Genomic DNA, 26,527 nt, shown 5'->3' with positions numbered 1-26,527 from the left:
GCCCGAACACTGCTCAGAGTGCGGCTCCGTCTACGCCGTGTGCTCAGAGCGCGGCTCCGTCTACGCCGTGTGCTCAGAGCGCGGCTCCGTCTACGCCGTGTGCTCAGAGCGTGGCTCCGTCTACGCCGTGTGCTCAGAGCGTGGCGCATCTACGCCGTGTGCTCAGAGCGCGGCGCGTCTACACCGTGTGCTGAACGCGCTTTGTGACGTGGATGCTGTTTTCTCAAACAACACACCCTGTTCACAGTCAGGTCCCTGCCCGCAATGCCTTCCAGCTAAGGGAGCTCCTGCAGGGCAGTCGGGGTGCTGGACACCCTTCCCCTCGGGAACAGAGGTTCTGCCCTGCCCCTGCCCTCCCCGAGCCCCCCTGGCCCCCTGCCCCCTGCCCACCCCCTAGGCCTGCGGTCAGCCTCCAGCTCCTCTCCCACCATCTGGGCTTGTCCCCAACTCTCTGCAGCCTCTCCTGCCACTGGTTCTTGTGCTTCTTGTGCTGGTGGCCTGCTGGGCAGAGCCGTAAAAAACTGCCGTCTTTGTCAATCAGAAAGCTGTGAGTAATTGAAAAATCACCAGCCCTCTCCCACCTTGGAGAACCTTTGAGCCTTAAACACACTCTCCCCTGGCGCCCTGTGCCAGGTCCTGGGTGAGCTCGAGGGCCTGAAGCCGCGCGTCAGGGCATCTGGCTGCCACCCCAGGCTCCCGCTCAGCCGTTCCCCAGTGTGGCGTGTCACCCCTGGCCCAGGGCTATCCTCGAGGATCTGCAGGGCGCTAGCTAATGAACTGCCCCAGTGACCGCAGGAAGTGTGCGTGCCCTTGGTCCCCAGCTGGCCTGCACGCCCTCCCACGCCGAGCTCGGCCCCCTCTGGAGAGCACAGCATCGGGCCGTCGTGAAAAGCAGGGACCGGATCTGTGGCTTTAGAACCATCCGCACTGAGCAGGAAAGCCTGACAGGCTTCCAGGGGGAGGCGGCAGCCCCACTCGGTGGTGGGGGCTGTGGTCACGGGGCACAGGGGGGCACCGGGGGCACCCAGGAGCTGGTGCAGAGGTCTGAGGCCGAGGAGAGCCATGCCGGTGGGCTTTGGGGGCGTGGAGGGGGGCAAGGGTACGGGGCGGCCGCTCCCCCGTCCTCTCCCGTCATATGCATTCTGTGCGTTCACGGTGGGTGCTCGCGCTGGGGCACAGCTGAGCCTGGGGAGCGGAGCTCAGCCCTGGGGTGCATCCTGGGGCGGGGCCAGATGGCCTGAGGCTCGCACCACGGGGACCAGAGCTCCATGGCTGTGGGGGGAAGGCTGAGGTGTGGGACCCGTGGGTGTGCCCGTGGCCCTCGGCTCCGTGGGTCCTCAGGCTGGAGACACCAAGAGGGATCTGTTCTCACGCCTCCCCAACCGCAGCCGCTGTGGGGAAGCCCCCCCAGCCTGCTCCAGGGACCCCGGAACCTGGGTGCTCCTGCTGGACCCCACGCCTTGCCAGCCGCTGCTGCGCGTTTGATGACGGGAGGAACCGATCGCGTGTCTTTAGAGGGGAAACCTCCAAACCACCAGCTCCTCTTGAACTCCGTGCTGGAGTTCCGAAGGGATCTGGTTTTAAAGGGGGTGGGGCACGTGCTTGTTCGGTGCAGACTGCACCGTAGTGCCTTCAGGGTGGAGCTCAGTGCGGCCGTTGGGAGTCTGTCCACCAGTCTCCCCAGGCGGCGGGTCTCGGACCTCAGACAGCAGGCGGGGCATGCCTCTCGCGTTCAAGCACAGCCTGGAGGGAAACGAGAAAAACAGATGCTGTGTCGTGGGCTGGAGAAGGGCACCCACAGTGGAGCCCGGGAGCCCAGAGCTTGGGCCCAGCGGCTGGGTGAGCAGCGCGGCAACCCACCTGAGACAGTGACTGGAGATCAGGCCTTCCCCTTGACGTAGGGTCGGGAGGGCATGGGTCAGGCCCCAGTTGCTGTGGAGTCGGGAAGAAAGGGCCACAGGAGAAGAGGGGGATGGAGCCCCAACAGCGTGACCTCGCCAAAGCATGTCAGGCCTCTGAACAGCCGCTGTCCAGCTCGCAGTCACCAACTCCACAGGCCGGATGCCCGAGGTGTCCCTCGGGCTGGAGCGGACTGCGCTTGGGCCATCATGGTCTCTGCGTCTCCGAGGAGTTGGATCGTGACCCTGGAGGCTGTGCTGAGACTAGAACTGCCTGCGGTGTAAGCCAGGCTTGGGGGTGGGGGGCTCAGAGTCGCCCCTGCTCCGAGGGAAGGTCCCTGGTCCCTGTGCCCTGGGTGCCCGTGTGAGCCAGGCAGGGGGGGCTCAGAGTCGCCCCTGCTCCAAGGGAAGGTCCCTGGTCCCCGTGCCCCGGGTGCCCATGTGAGCCAGGCGGAGGGGACACTCAGAGTCGCCCCCGCTCCGAGGGAAGGTCCCCGGTGCCCCAGGTGCCCATGTGAGCCAGGCGGGGGGGGCTCAGAGTCGCCCCTGCTCCGAGGGAAGGTCCCTGGTCCCTGTGCCCTGGGTGCCCGTGTGAGCCAGGCAGGGGGGGCTCAGAGTCGCCCCTGCTCCAAGGGAAGGTCCCTGGTCCCCGTGCCCCGGGTGCCCATGTGAGCCAGGCGGGGGGGACACTCAGAGTCGCCCCTGCTCCGAGGGAAGGTCCCTGGTCCCCGTGCCCCGGGTGCCCATGTGAGCCAGGCGGAGGGGACACTCAGAGTCGCCCCTGCTCCGAGGGAAGGTCCCCGGTGCCCCAGGTGCCCATGTGAGCCAGGCGGGGGGGGCTCAGAGTCGCCCCTGCTCCAAGGGAAGGTCCCTGGTCCCCGTGCCCCGGGTGCCCATGTGAGCCAGGCGTGGGGGACACTCAGAGTCGCCCCTGCTCCGAGGGAAGGTCCCGGCCCCGGTGCCCCGGGTGCCCGTGTGAGAGCCTGAGGGAAAAAGCCTGTCCAGTGAGTGGGAGGCCGAGAGAGGAAGAGGGGGACACGGGCCGATCCAGCTCAGACCAGCTCAGACCCCGAGCCATGTGACAGGAGGCGGGGTGTGGATGGGGCGCCTGGCGTGCAGTGACCGCTGCCTCGCGTGGCGTAAGCGGCTGGACTCCAGGGCCTCCACTTGGGGTTGAGGCCCCAGGGCCCAGACTGGGCGGGCGCAGTTGGCCGCATGCCCGGGATGGGAAGGACGGGCTGCAATGCCCAAGGATGTGTGGCCACAGCCGGTCCTAGCCCGGCCCAAGCGCCATCCTCTCCAGGCCCTGCAGGCTGGGCTCAGCCCCTGGGGTCCCTCCTGCTGGAGACCCGGTCCTGGGGGGAGCCCCGGGCCTCCCGGGAGCATCGCCACCTGCGAAGCCAACCTGCGCTTTAACGAGCTCCCCCGGGCCCCACTCCCCGGGAAGGCTGGGGGGCGGGGCTGCCTCATTCTGAGGTCTTCTTGAGGACCTGAGGGGTCGCCCCGCGAGGTCTTGGTGGTCCCAGCCCCCAGGCCGGCCCGCCCCGCAGGCTTAGGAGCCGCTGGTCCTGGGGACCCGCAGGGAGGGCTGGGACTGGCGACAGGGAGGGAGCCGGCCCCAGGGAGCCCGAGCACCAGAGCACCACCCCGCCGAGCGCAGTTTGTCGGCCGCGAGCGGAACAGGCAGGCAGGCGGACCGCGGGCTCCGGGCAGGGCCGGGACCTCGTCCCGCGGGTGGGCGGCCGGCATGGAGCCCAGCCGCCTCGCTTTGTGCGCCCAGCGCGGGCGTGCCGGGCGGCGGGGCGCTGCGTCCTGACGCGGCCGGCGGGCGGCAGCATGACCCTGAGCCTCCTCTCTCTGCTGTCGCGGGACCTGTCCACGCTCTGGCTGCGCCTGAAGACCCGCACAGGTGGGCTGGCCGAGGGGTGCACGAGGGCGGGGGCCCGGGGCCTGGACGCAGGACCTGCTCGGGAGCCCAGCCTGGCGGGTGGCGAGCTCGCAGGGGGCCTCCTGGGTGGGCGGGCCACCGGCCCCCTCCCCTCCTGTCTCCGTCCTCTCCCCCATCCTGAGCAGCGCCTGCTGGGCACTGGGGCGCAGCTGCTGCTCAGCCTGGAAGCTCCTTTGTTCCGTTCCCAGGGACGTTGGGGGTGGGGGTCTCCCTGCCAGCAGGGGCAGGACCAGCAGGGCTGGGCAGGGGGGCGCCGCAGGGGGCGGTCTGCGGCCGGCGTCCCCGTACCTGCCCAGCTCAGGGAGAGTCGCGCCCATGGTGACCGAGAACAAAGAGATGGGCCTGGGCGGAGGCGCCTGGGTTTCCTGGTCACGTTTCTAGGGATGGAAGGTGCTCCTTATGGAGGGCTTTGTTGTGAGTTCATCTTCCAATGGGTATTTCTGCTGAGGATTGAGGAGTAATTCGTTAAATAGGTCTTTTGTAAATTGTAACTAATTAGCCACACCCTCGCCTTGGTGTCTGAAGTTTCCAGTTTCATAAAAAGGAGACTGCGAGTGTGAATTTACTGGTGGATGAGGTTCAGAGGGTGAATGCTGGGGGTCTGGGGCAGAAACCTCAGTCATCACATTTACACCCAGATCACAGGGCTCGTCCTGGAGTGACAGCGTGGATGGGGGTGTCACGCTCGTCCCGGGGTGACAGTGTGCGGCGTCAGGGTGACAAGGCTGGAATCCCGGAAGGCAGGCTTCTCGGGCTCAGGGCTTCGCGGTCTCCCCCCAGTCCCGGTCCCTGGGCAGCGAGCTCCCTGCCAGCTGCTGGGTCCTCCCTTGGCGCCCACGTGATTTCACTGCGGAGGACCCAAGGGCTGGAGGGCTTCGCCCCCAGTCTCTGGAAACAATCTGTTTTCCTACCAGAGAGAGTGTCCGTCCCTTTTCCCACAGTCGCTGGCACCTGCGCTGTGAGTCCCCTCCCTCGATGAGGCCCTGGACCCGCCAGCCCGGGGGCCCGCCCCTCCCCTCGCGACTGCTTTTTGCAGACAGGTCACCCCACTTCCCTTCCTCTGTCGCTCTCCTCTGTGTGTTCTGTCTCTCCACGTCTTTCTCACCTGTCTCTGTCTTTCCCGTCTCTGGTGTATGCTGGCCCAGGGGCTCGGGCCGGTGGGCGTGTGTTTAAGTGTGGCTTCCACTCATCAGGCAGATGCCACAAGCCCGGGGTGCCTGGAGAAGGACGGCACATTTGGGCGAGGACCAAGCCTCAGGCCCAGGGTGGAGGTTGGCCCGGCTCGTGCGGCCCGACGGGCTCTGCCCGCTGTGACTGACAGCGGGTCCCTGCGTGTGGTGCCCTGCCTGGCAGGCCGGGACGGAGCAGGGTCCCCAGGAGGAGCCACGTTTGTTGGTGAGGAAAGGTCTGCAGAGACCTGGCGCCCAGACTCCGCGCGGACCCCACACCCAAGGCCCCCAGGCTAGCCTGGGCTTCCCTCCCCTCCGTGCCTGGCCTGCCCGCAGCCCCACTCCTTGCTTGGTGGGCACATGGCGGGTGTGTGTGAACCACCCCATCCATCCCGCCCAGGCCGGGCACTCCGAGTGCCGTGTGTTTAAACTGCCCCCATCGTGGCCACCAGGCCTCCTCTGGGTCCCACCCCACCCCCAGGTCTGGACCTGCTTCATCAGGACCCCTCCCCAGGGAGGCCTTGCCCGGGAGGACCTCCATCGGAGCTCTGCAGTCAGGGCCTGCCTGCCGCTCATGCGTCCCCTCTGGGCCGCGGCCGGGCGGGCAGGACCAGCTCCCGACATGCTCCCTTGGAGCCCCGGCACCGGGTGGTTGGAGCTCCCAAAGCCTCTCCGTGGCCTCCGTCGACCCCGCTATCTGTCCGTGAGAATACGTTCAGTCCTGGATGTGCTGCTTCATCCAGGGATGCACGTCTCCCTGAGGTGTGGCCCGCAGGCCTGCGGCCCTGCAAGGCTCTGCTGCATCCCTTCTTCACATGGGCGGTGGCTTGGACACTCAGCTCCCCCGACGCCTCGCTGGCTTCTCAGCCACACACACTGTCTTCAGGGCCCGCGGCCTGCTTCCCAGTCGCTCGGGGTGCTGACGTTCGAATCCTCGTTGGTCCCTGCCCTTCGGTTTTCAAACCTGCACGTGCTTGCCCTTCCCTGAGGACGAGTTTGGTCGAGCACCTTCTCATATGGGGCCTTTTATTTTAAAATACGTGAGGATTCACTTTCTGAGATCAGGAAATCAGGAGACTGTTGGTGCCCTGAGTTAACGACGCATCATACATGATGGGAACTGTATGTACCTAATCCAGTGACAAATAACTCCTTAAAAATACCCCGGGTGGGCTGTGAGAGCAGACTCAGCCCCGGTGAACATAGGTCTCCAGCATCCCGGAGAGTTAACCACGGAGCCATAGACCAGACCACAGGTCGCCACGGAGATGTCTCTCCTGCTGGACCGGACACTTGGGGAGCTGATCTGGTCCACCCTAGCTGAGGGCCAGGCCGGAGCTGCTCGAAGCCCCAGGCACACTGCTCCCTCCATTCCTGGGGTGGGAGGGGTCCTGGTGAGCTGGGACTCCCACCTGAGTGAGCGGGTGGAAGCCCCCACGGACTCTCCACCTTGGACTCTGAAAGGGCATCATGGGTGCATTTTGATAGAAAACAAACGGAAGCCTTGGGTGTGGACGTTCAACCAGATGTAAACAAGGAAGGGAATCAGCTCATGATGGACTTAGTGGACTTCGCAGCCCAGGGCCTGTCGCCAGCTGCGGACCCCTTCTAAGGAGCCCTGCTCAGCCTCCTCTCTCCTCGCGGTGAGGTCCAAGTCACCCGCAAGGCAGGAGCCAGCCCCCGAAGCTGAACGCCAGGCTCCTGCTGGGTCTGTGGGCCCCTTTGACCCTGGCCACCACCACCTGGGGTGGGTTTCCAGGGTTACCAGGGTCCACTCTATCTCGCCAGCCCTGCCCCTGTGTGTGTTCCCTGCCCGAGGTGGGGTGGCAAACACAGCTACTCAGAGGCCCTTCCCGCGGACAGGGCGGGCCAGAGGCCGCCCGCGATGTTATGAAATCCTCGTCCTAAAGAGAGTCCGGGAGTCAGTTTGCCAGAGGAAGGAAGTTTGCTGCCGGAGTCTGATTGTGTTAAGATGAAGCGGTATAAAGATGAAAGGGTGGCCCCCCCCACCCCCACACCAACTCTCTGATGCTGCCCAGACCAACCGGGACTCAGGGGACAGCTCTGTGGGCAGAGATTCCAGCGAGGGGCAGGGCGGGGGGGTCCTTCCCCTTTGTCCTTGTGTACAGCTGAGCTGGGTCTCCGGATGGCTGAGCCGTGAGCTCAGCAAGGGGCCATTCCCACTGGCCCCTGACCGGGCAGCAGGCTCTGTGCCTGGGGGCCCTGAGCATCCCCTCCCCCCGCCAGGCGCCCAGCCCCTCCCAACCTCCCCCCTGCACCCCTCCTGCCTCAACGGCCCTGTGACAAGTCACAGCCTGGAGTCTCCGTGCACGTCTGGGCCACAGGAAGGCTGGGCTTGGTGGTTAACTGTGAGGCACTGTGCACACACAGAGCAGGTCTGTGGAGGAGCCGGGCGTCCCCTGACCCTGACCCTGACCCTGAGCTAGTGGGCGGGGCGACCCCACTTCCCGTCCCAGACCACAGAAGGGGCAGGCAGCAGCTCACTTCCTTCTCAACCACCCGAGGCCCCTCGAGTGCAGGATAAAGAAGTGAGTGTCTCCCCCCAGCACCCGCCATCCACGGGGGGCCACGTGACACACACCGCGGGCCTCGAGGTGGCTGGAAACTGCTCGGGGATTCTCCGCTTTCTGCAGGGCAGCCAGCGGCCACTGAACATGGAGGAGTCGTGTCTGTTCGTCTGAATGGAGCGTGCAGGCCACCCTGCTTTGAAACCTGAACTGCTGCCCCAGGGAACGTCTCTGTGAAACGCCTGTCCTGGGTGGCAGAAGCCGGCCTCGAGGAGCCCAGGGTCCATGCTCGACAGACAGTGTGGGCAGCGTGAAGCCTGGCCTCCCAGCCTCCTCATAGCTGCGTGTCTGTCACACCCGATGCGTGTTCCAAACAAATGCAGTGTAATGGCCGTGCTCCACCGTGTCTGGAATTAGAAACATTTCACGTTCTCTTGGCACAATCGTTTCCAGCTGTTTTTCTCCCACAAAAGAAGCAGAGCTGAGAGGTTTCCGTGCACAGGGAGGCTGCATTGCCCCGAGCTGCCACGGGCCAACTGCCAGAGCCCCGGCCCAACTGCCAGAGCCCCGGCCCTGAGTGTGATGGGCGTGAACCCCCGCTCAGATCCAGACCTGGAGTGTTGCCCGCTCTGTGGGTCCAGCAGGCCAGGGGCATGGCCCCACCCCCTCCTCGTCTGCACCAGTCAGAGTCACAGGGCAGCCGGTGTGGGGGCAGCAGGTCCACAGACAACAGCCGGGTTCTGGGACTCGCCGTGTGTCTAACACACCCCCTGCTCCTGCCTGCCTGTCTGCAGGATGGAGGCTTGGCCGCGCGGAGGGCGGAGGGCGTTTCACTACCTCCACTGAGCTCTCTTCAAGGTCTCAGTGGCCCAAATCTCCAGCCTGTGAGGGGCCTGTGTCTTAATCCGGGTATAGAAGAACTGATTTAAGCCATTTGCCAGTGACCAGCGTGAGTCGTGAGTGTCTGTAGAGAAATCTCCAGGACACCCAGGCATTCAGACACCAAACACGGGATGTCAGCCATGCGGTACCAGCCAGGAAGCACTAAGATGCAGGTCCTGTGGGCCCAGCACCCTGGCCCTGTGGCCGCCCGCTGACGCCCCAGCACCTCACACCCCTGTCCATGTCTGCGTTCCCAGGAGTCTTGCTAATCCTTTGTTTCTGGCCGATGCCTCCAGGCTGTGACTGGGTCGCTGCCAGCCCTGGTCTAGGACTTGCAGGCATCGGCGTCAGGCTGTGGACGGCCTCGGAGCCCTGCTCAGGGTCAGTGTCTGGCAGGGGTGAGGCACCAGGTGTGTGTCTGGACCCACTGCGGTGGCCAGGTTTCCATTCTGACCAGTGAGTCATTGTGTAGACAGCAGGTGAGGGCCTTGGGGATGGCCTAGGCCACTTCCAGGACATGGCTGTGCACTTGCAGACCAAAGCGGCCTGCTCCCTGAGCAGCTGTCCCGGGCCGTCCTAAGCCCCGGCCCCTGCTCTGCACCCCCGGCCTCCCTTCTGCCTGCCTGTCCCTCTCTGTCCCTTCCTCCCTCTGTGTCGATCCCTGCGCCTCTCTGTGTGCCTCTGACACACACCACACGTTAAATATTGATGACTCACTCCGCGCACAGCTCTCTGCGCTGAGGAACAAGGGTTTCTGTACAGGAAAGCAGAGCCCCCTTGCCGGGCTGCGAGCGCTGGTCCCCTTGGTGTCCGCGGTGGGGCTGACCCAGCGAGGAGCGGGGGGCGGTCCCCGGTGACTGCATGTCCCTCTGCTCTGTCCTCCCGCAGATGAGATCATGCACCACGACATCAGCCCGCTCTGTGCCGCCGACATCCGGGACCAGCTGCAGAAGCGCTTCGCTTACCTGTCAGGTGAGTGCCGAGGCCGGGCGGGGCGGGGCGGGGCGCGGCTGGATGTAGTGGGCAGGGCGCGGGGCGTGGTGCAGGGGCGGGGCTCAGGAGCGTGGGCGGGGCTCAGGCATGGGCGGAGCTAAGGGCGGGGCGGGGCTAAGGGGCGTGGGACGTGGGCGGGGCTGGGTGCAGGGGCGGGTCTCGTGGGCGGGACTGGGTGTGGTGGGCGGGCACGGGCGGAGCTGGATGCAGGGGGCGGGGCTCAGGAGCGTGGGCGGAGTGCAGGGGGCGTGGGTGGAGCATGAGCGGGGCGGGGCTATGGGGCAGGGGCGGGGCGGGGCGGGGCACGTGTGGAGGGTTGCCGGGGCTCTGTGATCCCGCGAGGCCGGGCTCGGGGAGCGGGGCGCTGGGCGGGGTGCAGGAGCGCTGGGGCTCTGTGGCCCCGCGGTGGGATCTGGGGCCATCCGCCCCTGGGGCCCCAGGGGTGCCGACTGCTGCCCTGCGCTCTCCGCAGGCGGGCGGGGCCAGGACGGCAGCCCGGTCATTACCTTTCCCGACTACCCGGCCTTCGGAGACGTCCCAGACCAGGACTTCCAGAATGTCATGACCTACCTCACCAGCATCCCCAGGTGCGTGAGGGCCCTGATCCCTCATCCGAGGGGTGCAGCGATTCCTCCACAGCCAGGGGGCCAGGGGTGGATGCAGCGGTGCCCGGGTGCCCTCCTTGGACGGGTGAGGTGTGGACCTCCTGCTCTGGCCAACCCGCTGGGCCGCAGGGAGTGGCCTGGTGGCTGATGCTTCTCTTTTTCGAAGTGCCCGAGGGGGAGATGAGTGAGGGCACGCTCGCCCCGAGGGTGCGGTCAGCATGCCCCCTCGGCCAGGTTCCGGGTCACAGAGCGATGAGATGGTCTAATCTAGGAGGCCAGCCGAACAGCAGGTGTGACTGCCAGGACCCAGTCAGCACTGGCCCCTCACCATGCAGCGTGGGTGGGGGTGTTAGGATGGAAGAGCCCTTCCGCAGGCCGTTGGTGGTGAGGGTCACTTGGCAGAAAGACCTAGACGGCACCACAGGGTGGGGTGGGGGTCTGTGGTCACCGTCCCCTCTTTCTGTGGACCCGACTTGCTGGGCCAGGCTCCGAGCAGCCGAGCTGAGGTGGGTGGTCCAGCCACTGTCCTGGGAGTGACCAGTCTTCCTTAGGGCCCTCGGGCAAGCCGTGAGGGACTTCATGGAGGCCGGCGATCCTGCGTCTTGTTTACCGTCACCCCTGGATTTCCAGCCAGGAAGGCAGTCGTTGCTCCTGTCCCATGGACGAGGGCCCTGGACCTCAGGGGGACGTTGCTTGAGTGGGTTCAAGGGTCTGGAGAGGGCAGGAGGTGGGGCTGCCCATGTGGAGTGGCACCGAGGGGTGTTTGGGGTGGGGACCCAGGACGGTAGGTCTGGCTCTTGGCTTCCCAGCAGGGGGACATGGAAAAGCCACCCGGCCCTGGGGATGGGACGCCGGGGACAGGCCAGTAAGAGGAAGGGCGGCTACACTGGTTTCAGGAAGCCCAGGATTTTAACAGGGAGATGGCTGGCTGTGGGCTGCTGACCGTGGGTCCCAGTGGTCTCGCTGGTCCTCCAGAGGGTGGGCTTCTGGCCAGCTTGGCAAGCTCCCCTCCGTGATGTCTCCGGGGTAGATGCTCCATGTCCAGGAGGGGCGTGGCCCTCGGCCCCCTGTGATGCCACTCCTGTGCTCCCCTGTGACCCTCGTTCCCTGTGGCTTGTCCCCCACCATTGCCTGCGAACCCCAAGTCCGTCCCAGGTTGGGCAGTGGAGCTCACAGCACAGTAAGGTCCATGTGGACGCTGCCTACGGAGGGTCTGAGTCCCTGTTCTCAGTCCTTCACCTGGGAGCTGAGAGCGGTGCCGCCTGCCCCGGGTGGAGACGTCGCCCATGCCCGTGTTAGGTCCCTGCATGGAGCCAGCCAGGCGCCCGCTACTCCTCCCTGGGCTGTAGGCGGGGGAGTCAGAGACTTAGCAGGCGTCTGCAAAGGCGGGTGGGCTGTGTGCTCCTCCCGCGGTTGGAGAGCCCCGGCCGCTGCGTTGCAACCCCATCCCCTGGCCGTCCCCCTCGCGCCCCCGTGCAGGGATGTGCGGCCGGAGTCCTGAGGCCGGAAGTGGCCACAAACCATCTCTGGCTCCCCAGCCCCGGCCAAGGCAGTGGTGAGTCCTGGACCACACACGCGGCGGGCAGCCATCTGCAGTGACCTCTCGGCGCCGGCCGAGCCAGGGGCACGGGCGCTTCTGTGGTCTCCCACTGCCCCCTTAAGATGATTGGGGCGACCTTCCCTGCCAGTGTGGGAATCTCAGTTTCAGGTCACTCCCAGGCGTGGAAAGGGCAGAGGTCCCTTTCTTTCTGGCAGGGCAGAGGTGCGCCTTCTCTGGGCACAGCGGGCCGACCCCCCACCCTCTTGGTCTCCCCTCCTTGGGTCACCACCCACGCTGGTGCTGCGGACCCTCAGGCCTCCTGGCCTCGGGGCCCTTGCTCTCGCTGCCTCGGCCCGGGTGGCTCCTTCTCGAGTGCAGGCCCCCTCCTCTGGGGGGCTTTCCATTATGCCCCCCACCCCCAGGCCCGCTCACCTGGGCTGTCCCCGTTCGCCGGGGCTCGGTGTTGGTCTGTGTCTGCCCCGCGTGCAGGTCAGACAGCGGCTCCTTGGTGAGTGTTTGCTGTACAGACACGCTTCGTTCACAGAGTGAAATCAGCTTAGGCCTGGGGGTCAGGCCCCCAGCCCCGTCCCTCACCCCAGCACCCCTGCCGCCCCTTCAGGGGGACTGGCACCTTTGTCTCTCCCCCTTTTAAGGGGTTCTCACCCCAGCGGGACGGACCTCCAGGGTTGTCCGCAGGGTCCCTGCCAGCACGGCACATGCTTCCCGTTGAAGCTGAGGAGTGTGTGACTGTGCCCCTGGGGGGCCGTGGTGTGTAGACGTGCGTGCGGCGCAGGCCCGCTGCTCCGTCTCTAGGCGGAAGAGTGTATCGTGATGGTCACGCATGTTCTGTTCGCTGTCTCCTCTTCCGGGTGCAGGGTGTAGCGGGGATCCGGTGGACCCGTTGCCCTTCCACCCGGAGTGAAACCCCACGTTGGGACCGACTGGTCTTTCCTCAGCTGCGTGAAGGGCCAGCGGGGGAGGGGCTGCCCGACAGGCTGTCCAGCAGGCGGGGCTGTGGGGGGCCCCGCACGCCGAGCGCTGCCCCCCACCCGGCCCCCCAGTGCTGTCAGGGGCAGTTCCTGGGGCGTGGTGGGATCGGCCCTGAGTGAGGGAAGCCGAACTGCTGCCGCCCATCGGCTCACATGCAGCTGCGTTTCTGGAAGGGTCGGTGCACCTTTAAAGGTGGGGAGACACTCGGTGTCCGCGGGTAAAGCAGGGAAGGGGCGCTGCCCGCGGGGCCTCCCACGTGTGGGACCCGGCGTGTGGCGGGCTGCCACCTGGTGGCCGCGGCCGGTACTGCGGTCCCGAGTCTCCTAAACCAGGGAGTCCGGAGGCCGGGGACAGGGCGGGGCGCCTTTAGAAACCCCAGGCGGCACAGACTCCAGGCAGGCCGGGGGCGATCTGCAACTAGACGGGCTCTACAGTCCACGCAGGTCCAGTGGACGAGCCCCCGGCTTCCCAGACGTTGACTCCACGCTCACCAAACAAGCTTCCCTTGGTCCTCTGAAACCTTTCTCCCCTGCTCTTAGCTCTCTGTCATCTCACACAGGGACGGCATAGCCAGCTCAGGCCGCTGTTTCTGGTTCACGGTCGCGGGTCATTCTGAAACTCTTGGCTGCCGGACAGGCCTCGCCTGGATGCTGCAGACACACGAGAACAGGAAGCTTGTTCCTGGTCTCCTGGAAAACGCCCCTCCCCCCTCCCTCCCTCCTTGCAGCAAAAGCTGACCCTCTCCCAGTGAAGGTGGTCACCGGAGGCCGCCCTGTGGGCACAGGTGCACACCCATGCACACACACAGGAACACACATGCGCACTCACATGCAGGGTCACAGCGTTGCCAACACTGAGACGGCAGGTTTCTGGCTTTTCTCTAAAGGACCCACTTAGCCGCCCTGCAGGATCCCTGGGGGCCCCCAATACCTGCCCACCATGTTTGGAAGATAACATCTAAGGGTCACCTTCCCGCACACCTGCTGCCCCTCCCCAGCCTGGGAACCACAGGCCTGGGTCCCAGATGATTTGAGGTCGATAAGGATGTGGACTTTCTGTGAACCCGGCTCAGATCACCCCCACTGCTGGAGACAGAGGAGCCTCACCCAGGTGGTTTTCGTGGTGGGCCACTCCAAGGAGAGGTGCACGCACACAGGTCACCACCACACAGGCATGAGTGTGCTCACCACATGTGTGTACACACTGGTGCAGGGGTGCATGCACACACCACGTGTGTACACACAGGCATATGTGTGCTCATCACACGTGCACAGATACAGGTGTACACAAGCTCACACATGCGTGTACACACAGGTACAGGGGTGCATGCACGCACCAAATGTGTGTACACACAGGGGAACATGTGCTCACCACACATGTGCACACATAGGTACGTGTGTGTGTGTACTCACCACAGGTACACACAGGTGTGTGTGCACTCACCACACACACATGCACACACAGGCATGCATCATACACCACACACACATATGCTCATTCATGCATAGGAGTGAGTGTATACTGCACACCTGTGCGCACACACCACACACGGGCATGCAGACCACACACGTGCACACATGTCCCCACATGCAGTTTGTGTGGGCTGCATGACAGAAATGCAGGGCACTTGTGGAAGGAGCAGGGTTTAAGTGCTGTTCTTAAGCTCCAGCCCTGTGTTCGGGCCACGCCTCATGCAGAGTCCTGCAGCCAGGCTGCTGCCCACCCCATGTGGCCGCTGGGCTGCCCCGTCGGCTCACTAAGCTGTAGATCGTCTGGCCTTCGGCCCCTGGCATCACCTCACTTCTTGCAGTGGCTGTGACGTCCACGTGAATTTTCGGTTGACTTTTGCACATAAAGACAGAAAACGTGTGAACGCATCCCGAACACCCCAGACATCTGTGGACAGGGAGTAGCTCTCACCCTCCCCACAGGAAACCACAGGGAGCATCTGGCAGCGTCCCTGTGCACATCTCCTGAAACTGGACTGCACACGTGTGCCGTCCCAGCCCTTTCTTGTCGATGGCCTGTGGCGGGCGCCCTGCCTATCCTTCTGCAGCTGCCTCTGGTGTGGATGGACTGGGCACTGAGCCCCAGCCGGGGCCACCCTCGGCTTCCTGCCGTCAGAGCGGCCTTGCTCCCTGTCAGGCAGGTGGGGAGCTCTGCTGTGGCCGCCCTCAGGCCCTCGGGCTCATGAAAGAAGCAAGTGAAGACCATTCTCACTGCCGCCCGCGGCCGGCCCCAGCCCGTTGGCCCGTGTGTCTGAAGCTCAGGGTCCCCTCCCCACGGGGCAACCTCTCCCCATGGGCTCTGTCTCTCTGTCCTCCCGATCTCGTTCTCCTGGGGAGCCAGGGGCCACCTGTCTCAGCCTGCTTTCTTTCTTGTCATCTTTTTCCTGTCACTGCTGCCCAGTGTCATTTAACTTGAAAAATTAAAGTTAAATAACATAAAAGTTCAGTTCCCGGCCCGGGCTGGCCGTCCTTCAGTTCCCAGGGGCCGGGGCTGCCGTATTGTGCAGTTCAAGCATGGGCTGTCCCTACCCTGGGGATACGCAGCTGTGATGTGCTGGTGTCCAGCTCAGGGCGGCCAACCCTGCCCTTCACCTGCGGGAGGAGGACGAGACCCGCCCGGGAGGAGGGGGCTCGCCCTGTGCTGCCGTGAGGGGTGTGGGGAGCCCCTCCCTGGGGAGCCCAGGCTGACCGACCAGCCTGTGCACACAGTGGGGCTGCGCACCCAGAGGCTGCCTCGGCTGGGGTTTCAGCTCCGGGAGGAGGGAGGTGCCTGAGCAGCTCCAGCGAGGACCGTGGCTGGGCCCAGGACCCACTCGGAGGGCGTGGGTGGACGGGCCAGCCCTGACTTGGAGCCTGCACGCAAAACAGGTAACATGGATCCCGGAGGGTCCTCACGGGAGTCTGGCTTCCAGAGGGGCGCCGGGCTTACACCCTCAGGGGAGCAGTCACTCCGGTTACAAAGAGGTGGCCCAGAGTGTGTGTGTTTAATGTATTTATGGAATCTATGTGCTTGGTGGCGGAGAAGGCAATGGCACCCCACTCCAGTGCTCTTACCTGGAAAATCCATGGACAGAGGAGCCTGGTAGGCTGCAGTCCATGGGGTCGCAAAGAGTCGGACCCTACTGAGCGACTTCACTTTCACTTTTCAGTTTCATGCATTGGAGAAGGAAATGGCATCCCACTCCAGTGTTCTTGCCTGGAGAATCCCAGGGACGTAGGAACCTGGTGGGCTGCCGTCTGTGGGGTTGCGCAGAGTCAGACACAACTGAAGCGACTTAGCAGCAGCAGCAGCATGTGCTTGGTGGGGTTTCTCCCCCACCTCGTGGCTCAGATAGTAAAGAATCTGCCTGCAGTGTAGGAGACCTGTGTTTGATCCCTGGGTTGGGAAGATCCCCTGGAGCAGGAAATGGCCACCCACTCCAGTATTCTGGCCTGGAGACGCCCATGGACCGGGGAGCCTGGTGGGCTGCAGTCCCTGGGCTCGCAGAGTCGGACACAGCTGAGCACGCGCTGGGCCGTGGGGCTCGCGCAGTGCGCGCCTGGGGCGCCTGCCCCATCCTGCGTGCGCGGCGCGCGTCTGGCCCTGCCGGCGGCAGAGCCCGAGGCTGGGTGCGCGCTGTCAGCGCACGCGGAGCTTTGTGACACGTCCGAGGCTTTTCTTGCCGTCGAGCTCTGACAAGCTGACCAGCAGGAAGAGACCCTGCTGCACGAGTGATGCTTAACGGGGCAGCTTTGCGTTGGGAGGACGGAGAAGAGGCGGCCAGAACCAGGGCTGGGCCTGAGCGCTGTGGCCCTGCCCCGTGGCCCCACGCCCAGGCCCGGCGGGTGAGCCCAGGCCCAGTACAGGGCCCAGCCACGTCTCTGTGACGTTCGCAGCCTCCCAGACCCTGTCCAAGGGTGGGATGGAGAGAGAGAGAGACGGGCAAAGCAGTGTGGTTGGGGGAGGGGGCCTGCGAGTCGGACTGTGTCTCACCCGCCCCAACCCCCGCCCCACCTGGCCCCATCTCCTCCCCATTCTCTCCCCATCACCCTAATCCCCGGCCTGGCTCACCCATCCCCTCCCCGCCCACCCCTGCCCCCTGGCTGGCCCAGCCCCCAGGACCCATCTGCTCATCCAGGGCCCCTCTGGGAGGCCAGAGCTTCCCTCCCACGGGCCCTGGGGACCCACTTCCTTGACTCCTGTCTGCACCTGCCAGGCCTGATCTGAGACAGACGCCAGCCTGCCTGCATCTCCTGCCGGCCCCTCCCACAAGGGCCCACTAGGCCCCCCAGCCCCACTGCTGGGCTTGCTTCCCCGCCCCAGCGCCAGGCTGAGCAGGCCCCTGTCCACGTGGCCCCGGGAACACTGACCCTCCCCCGGGTCAAGGCCCCCCGTGAGCCCTGTGGGCGGGGGTGAGGCCAGGCTGGGCCCAGAGTCTCCTAGTCTCCGCCCGACCCTGCTCTGTGATGTGTCAGGTGTGTGAACAGGGCCCGGAGCTGGGCAGGGAGATACGGGGACCTCAGGCCTGGTCTCGAGGCCACCCTCAGGCTGCTCAGCCGCGAGCGGGAGGTCAGAGCGTAGCTGGCCGTGCCCGGGCCCCCCGAGGAGTTAGCAGGCCTGGGGTGCTAGAGGGGACACCCGAGCACGTGTGGCTCCCAGAACCAGAGTCTGCGAGACCGCTCTGCCTGTTGGACTCTTTGGGCCAAAAGTGACTATCAGCCTCACTTGGGGCCCCTCCGAGCAGCCGCCAGGAGGCTGCAGGTTATGTCTGTGTGTCCGCATGCCCGCGTGTGCCTGGGTCCGGGGGCTCGTCCGCGTGGCTGCAGCTTCCGGGTTATTTGCTCCAGTTCCCTCGTCCGCCACCTTCAGCGCAGTCTGCCCCAGGCCCGGAGCACAGGGACCCCGGGGGACCTGTCTTTTCAGTGACCAAGCATGGGCCGCCCACCCTCTCCCCTGGGCGCCTGAGGTCATAGACAGGCCCTTCTGTGGGCACAGGGTGGTGGATGGGCCCCGGGGGCTGGGCCTGGGCTCCTGGGGGCAGGGCAGGCCACACGGCCTGGCTCTGGGGCTGTAGTCCTAGGGGTGGAAGGGGCCTCGGGGGGACCCCGGGTCCTCACATGAGGCTCCTCCTGCTGCGTCTGGCGGTGGAGCCATGGTGGAGATGAGACAGGGCTGGGAGAGCCCACTCGTGGCGTCGAGCCAGGTCCTGGGGTGGGGCCTCTTTGCCGTCTGCTTCTGGGGCCGGGCCCCCTGAAAGGGAGGACCCTGCCTGGCCCGACACAGTCCCAGGTGGGCGGGACGGAGGGGCTGCTGTACCCTGCACGGTGGATGCTGTCTGGACGGGGAGCCAGACCATGGGCGTCCCGTCTGTGCTCACCAGCTGTGACCCTGGGCAAATGACTTGTCTGTCTGAGCCTCCGTCCGTGGCTCCGGCTGCCTCTGGGTCCTTACGAGGGTTGACGGAGGCACAGTCTAAGCTTCGGTGCAGGGCCCATGGGTGGGAGGGGCCCGTCCCTCGAGCTGCCCCACCAGCCCCTGCTGGGCAGTGGCCAGGTGACCACAAAGCTCGGGTCTGTGTGTTTCCTAAACCAGGAAGTTGAGCTGCCTGCTCCACACCTGCTGGCCTAAAACCGGCCCTCCAGGGCACGTTTTCGTGAATCTGGTAGGCTCCTTACATTCACCTGAAGCGGCTGTTTGCAGGGCGCCTCCGCGTCTCCGCTGTCTGTTGTCACGATGCGTGCATGCTGCAGGCGCAACAGGAGGCTTTGATGTCACAGAGTTTTTACCGTCTGGCGTTCAAACGCACAGAGCGAGTTAAAGACCCCAAGGGACTGGGCGGTGGGGGGCGGCTGGGACGTGCGAGTGAGGCAGGAGGTGGAGTGGAGGCCCCGGGCCACGTCCCCCCGCCTGTGGCCAGGCCGCCCGCCCTGCCTGTTTCTAAACGGAACAGGCCGTCAGCACAGGGGCCGCAAAGGAGACACTGCGGGCCCAGGAGGAGCGGGGCCAGGGGCCAGCCGGTCAGTATCGGGGGCACTGCAGACACAGGCTGTGCAGAAGTGGCATGTGCTGGTTGTCAGGGGACAGCCTGTGACTTGTCCCCCCAGAGAAGAGGGGCCACTAGGGGATGGGCAGTCTCAGCAGAGGACCCTAACCCACACAGGTGTGCATACCTGCACAGGCGTGCACGCACCTACACAGGAACGCCTGCTCCTGTACAGGAGTGCATGTACCCTCACAGGAGTGCCTGCTCCTGTGCAGGAGTGCACGGTCCCACACAGGTGTGCAGGCACAGGTGTGCATACCCACACAGGTGTGACTGTGTCTCTGTCGCTGCTCTGAGATCAGGGAGGGTTTGGGCTGTTTCAGCTCTCACCATGTTACATAAGGTTTGCAGCAGGCAGAGTACTGCCACGGCCACATAATTTATATGTATTCCATGTATTTCTGGGTTTTATTTAAGCACGGCCTTGGCTCCCGGGTATGTGCAGAGACTTGGCAATCAGCGCTCCAGTTGGAGCCTAGGCCTGCGCTCTCAGTCCTTCGCGGGATTGGCTGGCGGGCGCTGCTGCCCCCGCCGGCTGGCAGGGCTGGGGGTGGGTCGTCCCGCAGAATCGCCTCCGGGTCGGCGGTGACTCAGGCGCGTCAGGCTGAGCGGGATGGGCTGTCGTTCCCGGCCTCAGCATCTTTCTCACGGATGCTGCCGCTGCGAGAAGCCACCTCTCCTCTCCCGTCTCCCTCGGATGCTTGCGCACTGCCGGGCCCCGCAGGGGGCTCTCCCCAAGCTGCAGCCGTGCCATCAGCCTCGACGGTGATTGTAGACCGTGGATGAGCCGGGGGGACCAGATGCTGGGGCTGACGTAACACCCGGGCCACAGGCTCTCTGTGACGGGCTCACTGGCGAGTCCACGTGGAGGGAAGCTGCTGGGCTCTGAGTGGAGCAGCTGGGCTCCGGGACGGAGGGGCCTGGCCCGCCTCTCTGCACTGCGACCTGGTTGGTGTCAGGGCGGGAAGTAACGCGGCGCTGGTCTGTCCACCCGCGGTCGGAGGTGCCCGGCAAGCTCGGGGCAGCACCGCAGACGGCTCCGTCCTCCCCTGGCCGCGGTGCTGGGTGGAGCAGCAGCGGTGTGAGGGTCTCAGGGGCGGCTGTTCACCCCGAGCTCTTCCCGGAGACGCGCTGCAGCCATGGCCAGACCTCCGGGTGCATGCTGACCGTGCCCTCTCGTTTCAGCCTGCAGGACGCTGGCATCGGGTTCATCCTGGTCATAGACCGCAGGCAGGACAGATGGACCTCGGTCAAGGCGTCCATCCTGAGAATAGCGGTAAGTGTCAGTTGTTGCCGGGCCAGGGACCTCCACGCCTTCTCCGGGCAGGGGACATGGCCTTTCCTGCCCAGTGGCACTTTGGGTCCTAGCTGGGGCTGCATACACGGTGGGGCCCAAGGCCGAGGTGGACTCCAGCTGGGGCCTGGGCAGGGCCAGCGCACACCTCCCTGGGCTCCTCGAGCTGCTCGGGCACGTGTGTGTGTGCATGTGCACATGTGTGCATGCGTGTACAAGCATGTGTGCGCATTGTGCATACGTGTACAAGTGTGTGCGTGGGGGGGGTGTGCGTGTACTTGTGTGCACCTGTTGTGTGCAACTAGTCACATAGGTTAGCTCTCAGGGGCTGTGTTATAACTTGAAAACAATGTCACTTCCGGTTTGTGTCTGACACTGAGCGTGTGAGCGCCTGAGTGGCCTACGGGGCGGCCATTCTTGAGGGTGACAAGCGTGTCACAGGGCACCTTCAGGCTGCGGGTGTGAGGTTATGTTGACTAGCTTTTCCTGTGTTGTTTTCTCCTTCCAAATGGGCTGTTTCTTCTTTAGTCTCATGACCAAGTCAGATTATCAGCCGTCATCCTTGGTGGCCCTCGTGGCCACTGGAGGCCTCCAGTCTGCAGACCGTGGCTGCCCTTCAGGGCAGAAGAACGGCTGCCTGCAGCGCTGGGCGCTGTTTTTAGCCGCGGGATAGCTGGAGAGGGCGGTGCAGCCAGCAGAGAGCCCGCTCTTATTTTTGGCGCTGGCTTCCACCCCCGCTCAAGCTGGGTAGAGAGGTGGGGAGCACTTCTCCCTGCAGACAGGATGGAAAGTGTGCTTGTCTGTGGCAGGGTGGCCTGGAGCGCCTGTGCTGGGGTCCGGGCCGCGACTCTGCGCTCTCCCGACCCCATGGGTGACCCGCCCCCAGGCCCTTGTTCTGCGTCCTGCGCTGGCCCCTTTGAGGCTGCTGGGCTGGGGTCTGGGGGCGGAAGATCCGACTCCTCCTCCCAGTGCTCGGGCCCTGCTCCGAGGCTCACCACTGGAGGTCCTGGGGCTCACCTGTCCCGGTGCCGGCCCAGCCTCGTCCTCCTGACACGTCGTCTCCCTCCCCACCCCCTCCCCGCGCCAGCCACACACCCTCCGCCTTGTTGTTTACCTGAAACTGGTCTAAACTCGGGAGTGTTTCAGAAGAGTGCCGTAGTGTGCAGACGCCACCGTCAGCTCTCCCGTGCCTTTGCGTCCTCAGCCGCTCACAGGGGCCGTGCACTGCCAGCCGACCGCCACTGTGTCCCTTTCATCCCTTTAAGTTTTAATGTGGATTTGCACATGGGTGTCACCTGCCCGGCCAGATTAAGGACTCAACTGTAAGAGCCAGTGGGTCAGGTGACAGGACTTCCTAGAGGTGATTCTGGAATCAGCAAGTTAGTCCCGGGCTGGATGGCAGCGGGTCTCCAGTCGAGTGTGCTGCTGTTTTGAGAGGTTACACGGTTAGACTAACATTTTCAGGTCTAGTGATCGCCCAGGTCTCTTGCGTGCGTCTGTCTCACTGGTGTGCGTCTCGGACGGGCACTGATATGCAGGGCCATCAGTCAGCTGCTTCTCGGGGGGATGGGCCTCCAGACCTCACGTCCGTGCCATTCCCTGCCCCTGGGGTGCCCTCTTCCGAGGGCAGGGTGGCTCCCACTGCGCCCTCCGCAGCCCCCAGCGCCCCCCAGAGCAGCTCTCACTCAGGCCCGGCCTGGCCTCCCCTCCCGGCGGGGCACCCTCCCTCTCTGCACACTGTGGTCCCTCGAGGTCAGGGCCAGCCCTGTCCATCTTCGTGTGGCCAACAACCCATCCCGCGCCCTGGGCGCGACAAGAGCCTTGTAAATACCTCTCCAGCTAATCAGCCACCCCAGGTCAGTTAGCAAGGCTGATCAAAGGCAGGATTGTTTGCTAAGAAACAGACAAATCACTTTTAATAACAGTCCCTGAGGTCCCCAGCGAGCCAGCAGGATGGCACAGGGCACACCGGCTGTCGGTTGCGCTCTCCTGAGGCTGAGTGGGAACATGGTCTTCTTCAGCGAGCTGATAATCAGGCAAACTTCCGAAGAGAGCTGGTGCATCTTTAAAACTTTGTTTTGTGAGAATCATGACTGATTTTTGCACTGATTCTGACAGCATTAAAAATGTAGGTTTGTTTCTGTAAGCCTTATAGTTACCCAGTATTGCTTTGGAAACCCCAGAAGAGAACATTTTCCAGCAAAATTGTCAAAAATTCTCGTTCAACTCCAGTGATTTTTCTTACAAGAATTTACTGATCGTAGTAATGCCATAAGTCCTGTTTATGTTTTCAGCACATTTATTGAGACACTGATGTGTGCCTGGCGTGGTGGGCGGTGCTGCGGATACATGGGGAAGCAAGAACCCTGTAGACAAGCAGGCTGCAGGCGGCTGACCCTGTGACCAGGTGCCAGACCTGGCCGGGCGCCGGATGAGGCCACGGGGGCGGGGACACTGCAGGCCCCGCCTTGCTGCTCCCAGGGCCCCTGTCCCCGCCCCACCCCGAGCCAGCTTTCGGGTCCATCTCCTCCCTGGCTCCGCAGGGGTGGGCAGAGCTGGTGCACTGATGCCATCCCCGTCGTCGACCCATCTGGACTGCCATCCCCGCCAGCCTATGCTTCATCCAGGGTGGGTTAGGGGAGAGACCACCCAGATCTGCTGGGACCCTGGGCTGGAGCCCACGAGGAGACCCCTGGGCCGGAGCCCGTGAGGGGCCCCTGCAGGCTCTGGCGCTCCAGCCTGGATGGCCACACTGTGCTGCCGGCGGCCAGCTGTGTTTGGCCGCTCGAGTGGGCCTGGCGCTTACGTAAGCACTGAAACTCGGGCTGCTTTAAGCCGCCTTGCGTGCTGTCTCGTGAGCCGCACGTTCTCGCCTTCGGGGTGCTCTTTCTCCTTGTTTGGATGCCTTCAGCTCGGCTTGGAAAATACGACATTGGAGGGTCCACAGTCCAGTGTCCCCAAGCTCAGACCTGCCATGTCCCCACTGAGGGCAGAGCCCACCGCAGCTCTGAGCTGGCCTTCTCCGGGGCTGACACGGGGGCCACACGGTCCTGCCCATGGCACCCAGCAGGTCTGGTCCGGGGCTGACACAGGGCCACACGGTACTGCCCACGGCGCCCAGCGGGGCTTCTCCGAGGCTGACATGGGGCCACACAGTCCTGCCCACAGCGCCCAGCGGGGCTGCTCCAGGGCTGACATGGGGCCACGCAGTCCTGCCCACGGCGCCCAGCGGGGCTGACACGGGGCTGACACGGGGCCATGCGGTACTGCCCACGGCACCCAGCGGGGCTGCTCCGGGGCTGACATGGGGGCCACACGGTCCTGCCCTCCAGGGCTGTGACTGGGGACTGCGGGGCAGATGCGCCTGGGGCCACAGGAGGTGTGACACAGGAAGGGGGCTGGCAGGCAGGAGGTCAGGGTGGCCAGGCCGAAGGCACAGCTTGGGATTGTGGGGGGTGACCAGTGGGGTATGACCAGCGGGGAGTCCTGGCGTGCAGAGCTTCTGGGGGAGGAAGAGGAGGGCCTGGGGGGAGGCAGGGTTTGGGGACCTCCCAGGCCCCAGGCGGCCGCGGGTAGAACAGAGCATCCCTGAGCAGACGTCCGGCCCATGCGTGACTCTCAGGGCTGAGACTTGGGGCAGGGGCCAGGAACCCTGGCAAGCCCTGGCAAGGGGAGCTCGCGCTTGGATGTTGGGGTCTGAGCAGGAGGGGACAGCAAGGTTCAGCCTGAAGAGATGTCTTGTTTGGAGCCTGGACGATGCAGTGGTGCCCCTGGGGGGACGCGGAGGCTGCGGGGAGTCAGGGGCCCCCAGAGACGGTGGGAGGGCGGCTCCTGAGGCATGGGCTTCAGGGACATGCTGGCTGGGCCCTCAGACACGGAGCCCGCCCCAGGCCTCTGTGATGCCCCTGACGTGCCGGTGGGGGCCTGGGCGAGGAGGCCAGGAAGGGCATGCGTGCAAGCCACATTGGGCAGCCCAGGGGTCAGGGGCCCCTGTGGGCCATGGTCAGGACCTGGGGTGTGTGGGCGGGTGCGGATCGTCTCCAGATGTCCTGGGCAGGGGCCCGTCCTGACTGTGGACAGCTCAGGAGGGTCCCAGAGCTTCCACGTGGGAGAGCGGGGCGGCATCATGTCCAGGCGAGGCAGGAGAGGAGCCACAGGACACTGGTCATGTCTGTGCCCGGGGGCACTGCTCGCCTGCCCCGTGCCGGGGGCGGCCCCGTGGCCTCTCCTCGCTTCCGTCTCACGGGAGGGGCTTACTTTCAGGCAGAGGCCAGGGGACAGGGCACCGGGCCTGGGCTGACCAAGTGGCCGTCATGGCCTCAACCTGGAGCTGGGTGTGAATTCTGTGGACGGCATGGAGCTCGGCCTGGCCCGGCGAGGACGGCACTCCATTCCCCCCATTGCCGACGGGAACCCGGGGCGCAGAGGGCGACTCGTCCGGGGCCAGACGTCCCGCACACAGCTCAGGTGCACGTGCAAGTCAGTTCACGCCCGTGTGTGCGCCTGCCCTGGGTGTGAGCTCGCGTCTCCTTTCTCTGTCGTGTGTGTGTGTGTCTGTTTTCACACCACCGGTGTCCTAGTTTCTGGGGACCATCCTAACAGACACCATAGACCACAGCAGGGCTCAGGTGGCAGGGCCTCCTGTCTCCCCATCTGGATGGGGAGTCTGAGCCGGCTGGAGCCTCTGCAGCTGCGAGGGGGTCTCTGGAAGCTCCCCCAATCCGCTTCCACCCCACAGGCGCCTTCTGTGGGTCTCGATGTCCAAATGTCACCTTTACGGGGCATGTCCGGTCAGGGCCCAGCCTGATGACCTCATCCTGACTCGGTCACCTCTGTGAAGACCCTAAAGCCCTTCTGAGGTGCTGGGGGCTTGGACTCCAAAATAAGAGTGTGGGGACGCATGACTCAGCCAGAAGGGAAGGCCAAAGCTCTTCCTGCAGTTGCTGTTTTATTTTTAAGTTTGTATTGAAGTCGATTTATAACGTCATGTTAGTTTCAGATGCACAGCAAAGGGATTCAGTTACGCGTATATGAATATGTGTATCTTTACGTTCTCTTCCTTTGCAGGTCATTACAAGGTATTGAGCGTAGTTCCCCAAAAGGGGAACTTTTGACCTTTAAGACCACAAGCCATGTAACACAGTTGTTCCAAGCAGTGTGGCTCTTCTCTTTCTCCATGAGGGGTGGCGATGCTCCGAGTGCGGTGTCTGTACCCGGCTCCGCCCCAGGCTGGCGCTGGTGTGGGGGAGGCACTCAGTCCTCTCCGTGGGGCCGCGGGCCGCTGTGGGCATGCGGACCCCAGACGGAGAGCGGTCTGTGTCCCTGCAGGCATCCTTCCCTGCAAACCTGCAGCTTGTCCTCGTCCTGCGGCCAACCGGGTTCTTCCAGAGGACACTCTCCGACCTCGCCTTCAGGTTCAACAGAGATGACTTTAAGATGAAGGTGCCGGTAAGTGCCTACCTCCTGTGGGGAGCGCCCACTCTGCCCAGGGCATGGGGCAGGGAAGTGGGTGTGAGTGACCCCCCGGCTGCGGCAGGACTCTGCCTCACCTCCTCACTCCAGCTGGCACAGGGCAGCCCCGGCAGCTGCCAGCTGTCCTCGGAAAGCCAAGGCTGTGTGGTTCCCTTAGAGGCTGCTCACCCGGGAAGCTGCATTCCCTTGGGGAAGCCAGGCCATGTCGAGTCAGGTTCCTGGAGCAGGGCTGGGAGGGGCTGCCGGCAGAGGACCCTGGGAGCGCAGGGGCTCGTGCCCAGCACCTCGTGACCTCCCCAGCAGGACCTGCCAGGTTGCTCTTGAAACCTGAGCACCCCAGTGTGGGCCACCGTTCCCGAGGTTGGCTCTCCTGCGTCGACGGAGGGCCTTCACCGGCCAGGGCCCAGGGGTGCAGCACCCAGGCTTTGGAGGGAAATGAGTGCACCCATCTCTGTAGCATCAAAAAGCCTCAGTTTCTGACGCCGAGGGCAGGGGTCTCCACCCTGCGTACAGTGGTCGCCCTGCACCCGGCCACGTGGGACCAAACCCATGAGTTCTCAGAAGCCAGGTTCACAGGATCCATCGCCCAGGACGCCCCTTCCCCGGCCCGTCTCGGTCACCCTTCGATACTCAGGAAGCACCGTCCGGGGAGGGCGGCTGCTGCAGTGGGTCCGTGTTGGTGCCCTGGGCCTGTGCGGATGCAGCGCTGAGCAGAAAACGTTAAGACGGCTGGTGGGCTCCAGCCTTTTCCATGGTGGTTTAGTTGACACACAGCAGACGGAAATCACAGAAGAGCCTTAAGTCCTTGAATAGCTGACCGACCCGTCTCCACTCCTATTGGCGTGAATCAGGGTGTTCTGGGCGAACGGCCTTGTTGGACGGCAAAGAGAGACTGGATGTCTCTGCTGAAAGCTGGCACCGTAGCCTGTTCTTAAGAGAAGATGACATCTCAGTCAAGAGTCTCAACGTGGGCCCCCAGATGGCTGGGTGGGCGGTCCTCTGTGGTCTTAGCGGCACCCTGTCCCCTCCACCCGCCCCCACATGGAGACAGTCAGCGTTGACCAGGGGCGTGTCGGATGGCCCCTTGGCCTGGAGCAGGCTCGGTGGTTAAGAAAACACGAGGTGTGTCAAGTGGCACAGGGACTGAGCCTCCAGGACCTCGGCGGCAGCGCCTGAC

General features: G+C 64.5%; 1 protein-coding gene across 17 annotated transcripts in view; it reads left to right on the top strand.

Annotated features, from left to right (window-relative positions):
* Nucleotides 1-26,527, top strand: part of MCF2L (MCF.2 cell line derived transforming sequence like) — an 89,260-nt gene that overhangs the window by 40,824 nt on the left and 21,909 nt on the right. For 15 of the 17 annotated variants that reach the window (XM_045162495.1, XM_045162496.1, XM_045162494.1 and 12 more), the window contains 4 exons: nucleotides 9,314-9,397; nucleotides 9,891-10,005; nucleotides 19,770-19,860; nucleotides 25,207-25,326. In XM_045162495.1, coding sequence (XP_045018430.1) covers nucleotides 9,314-9,397; nucleotides 9,891-10,005; nucleotides 19,770-19,860; nucleotides 25,207-25,326 — 410 coding nt within the window. Of the gene's footprint in view, nucleotides 1-2,626; nucleotides 3,808-9,313; nucleotides 9,398-9,890; nucleotides 10,006-19,769; nucleotides 19,861-25,206; nucleotides 25,327-26,527 lie in introns of those variants that run through there. The other 2 variants (XM_045162501.1, XM_045162507.1) reach the window with 2 other exon arrangements.

This window comes from Bubalus bubalis, chromosome 13 (assembly GCF_019923935.1).
Source record: "Bubalus bubalis isolate 160015118507 breed Murrah chromosome 13, NDDB_SH_1, whole genome shotgun sequence".
NCBI lineage: Eukaryota > Metazoa > Chordata > Mammalia > Artiodactyla > Bovidae > Bubalus > Bubalus bubalis.
This window is presented reverse-complemented; position numbering and strand designations above follow the sequence as displayed.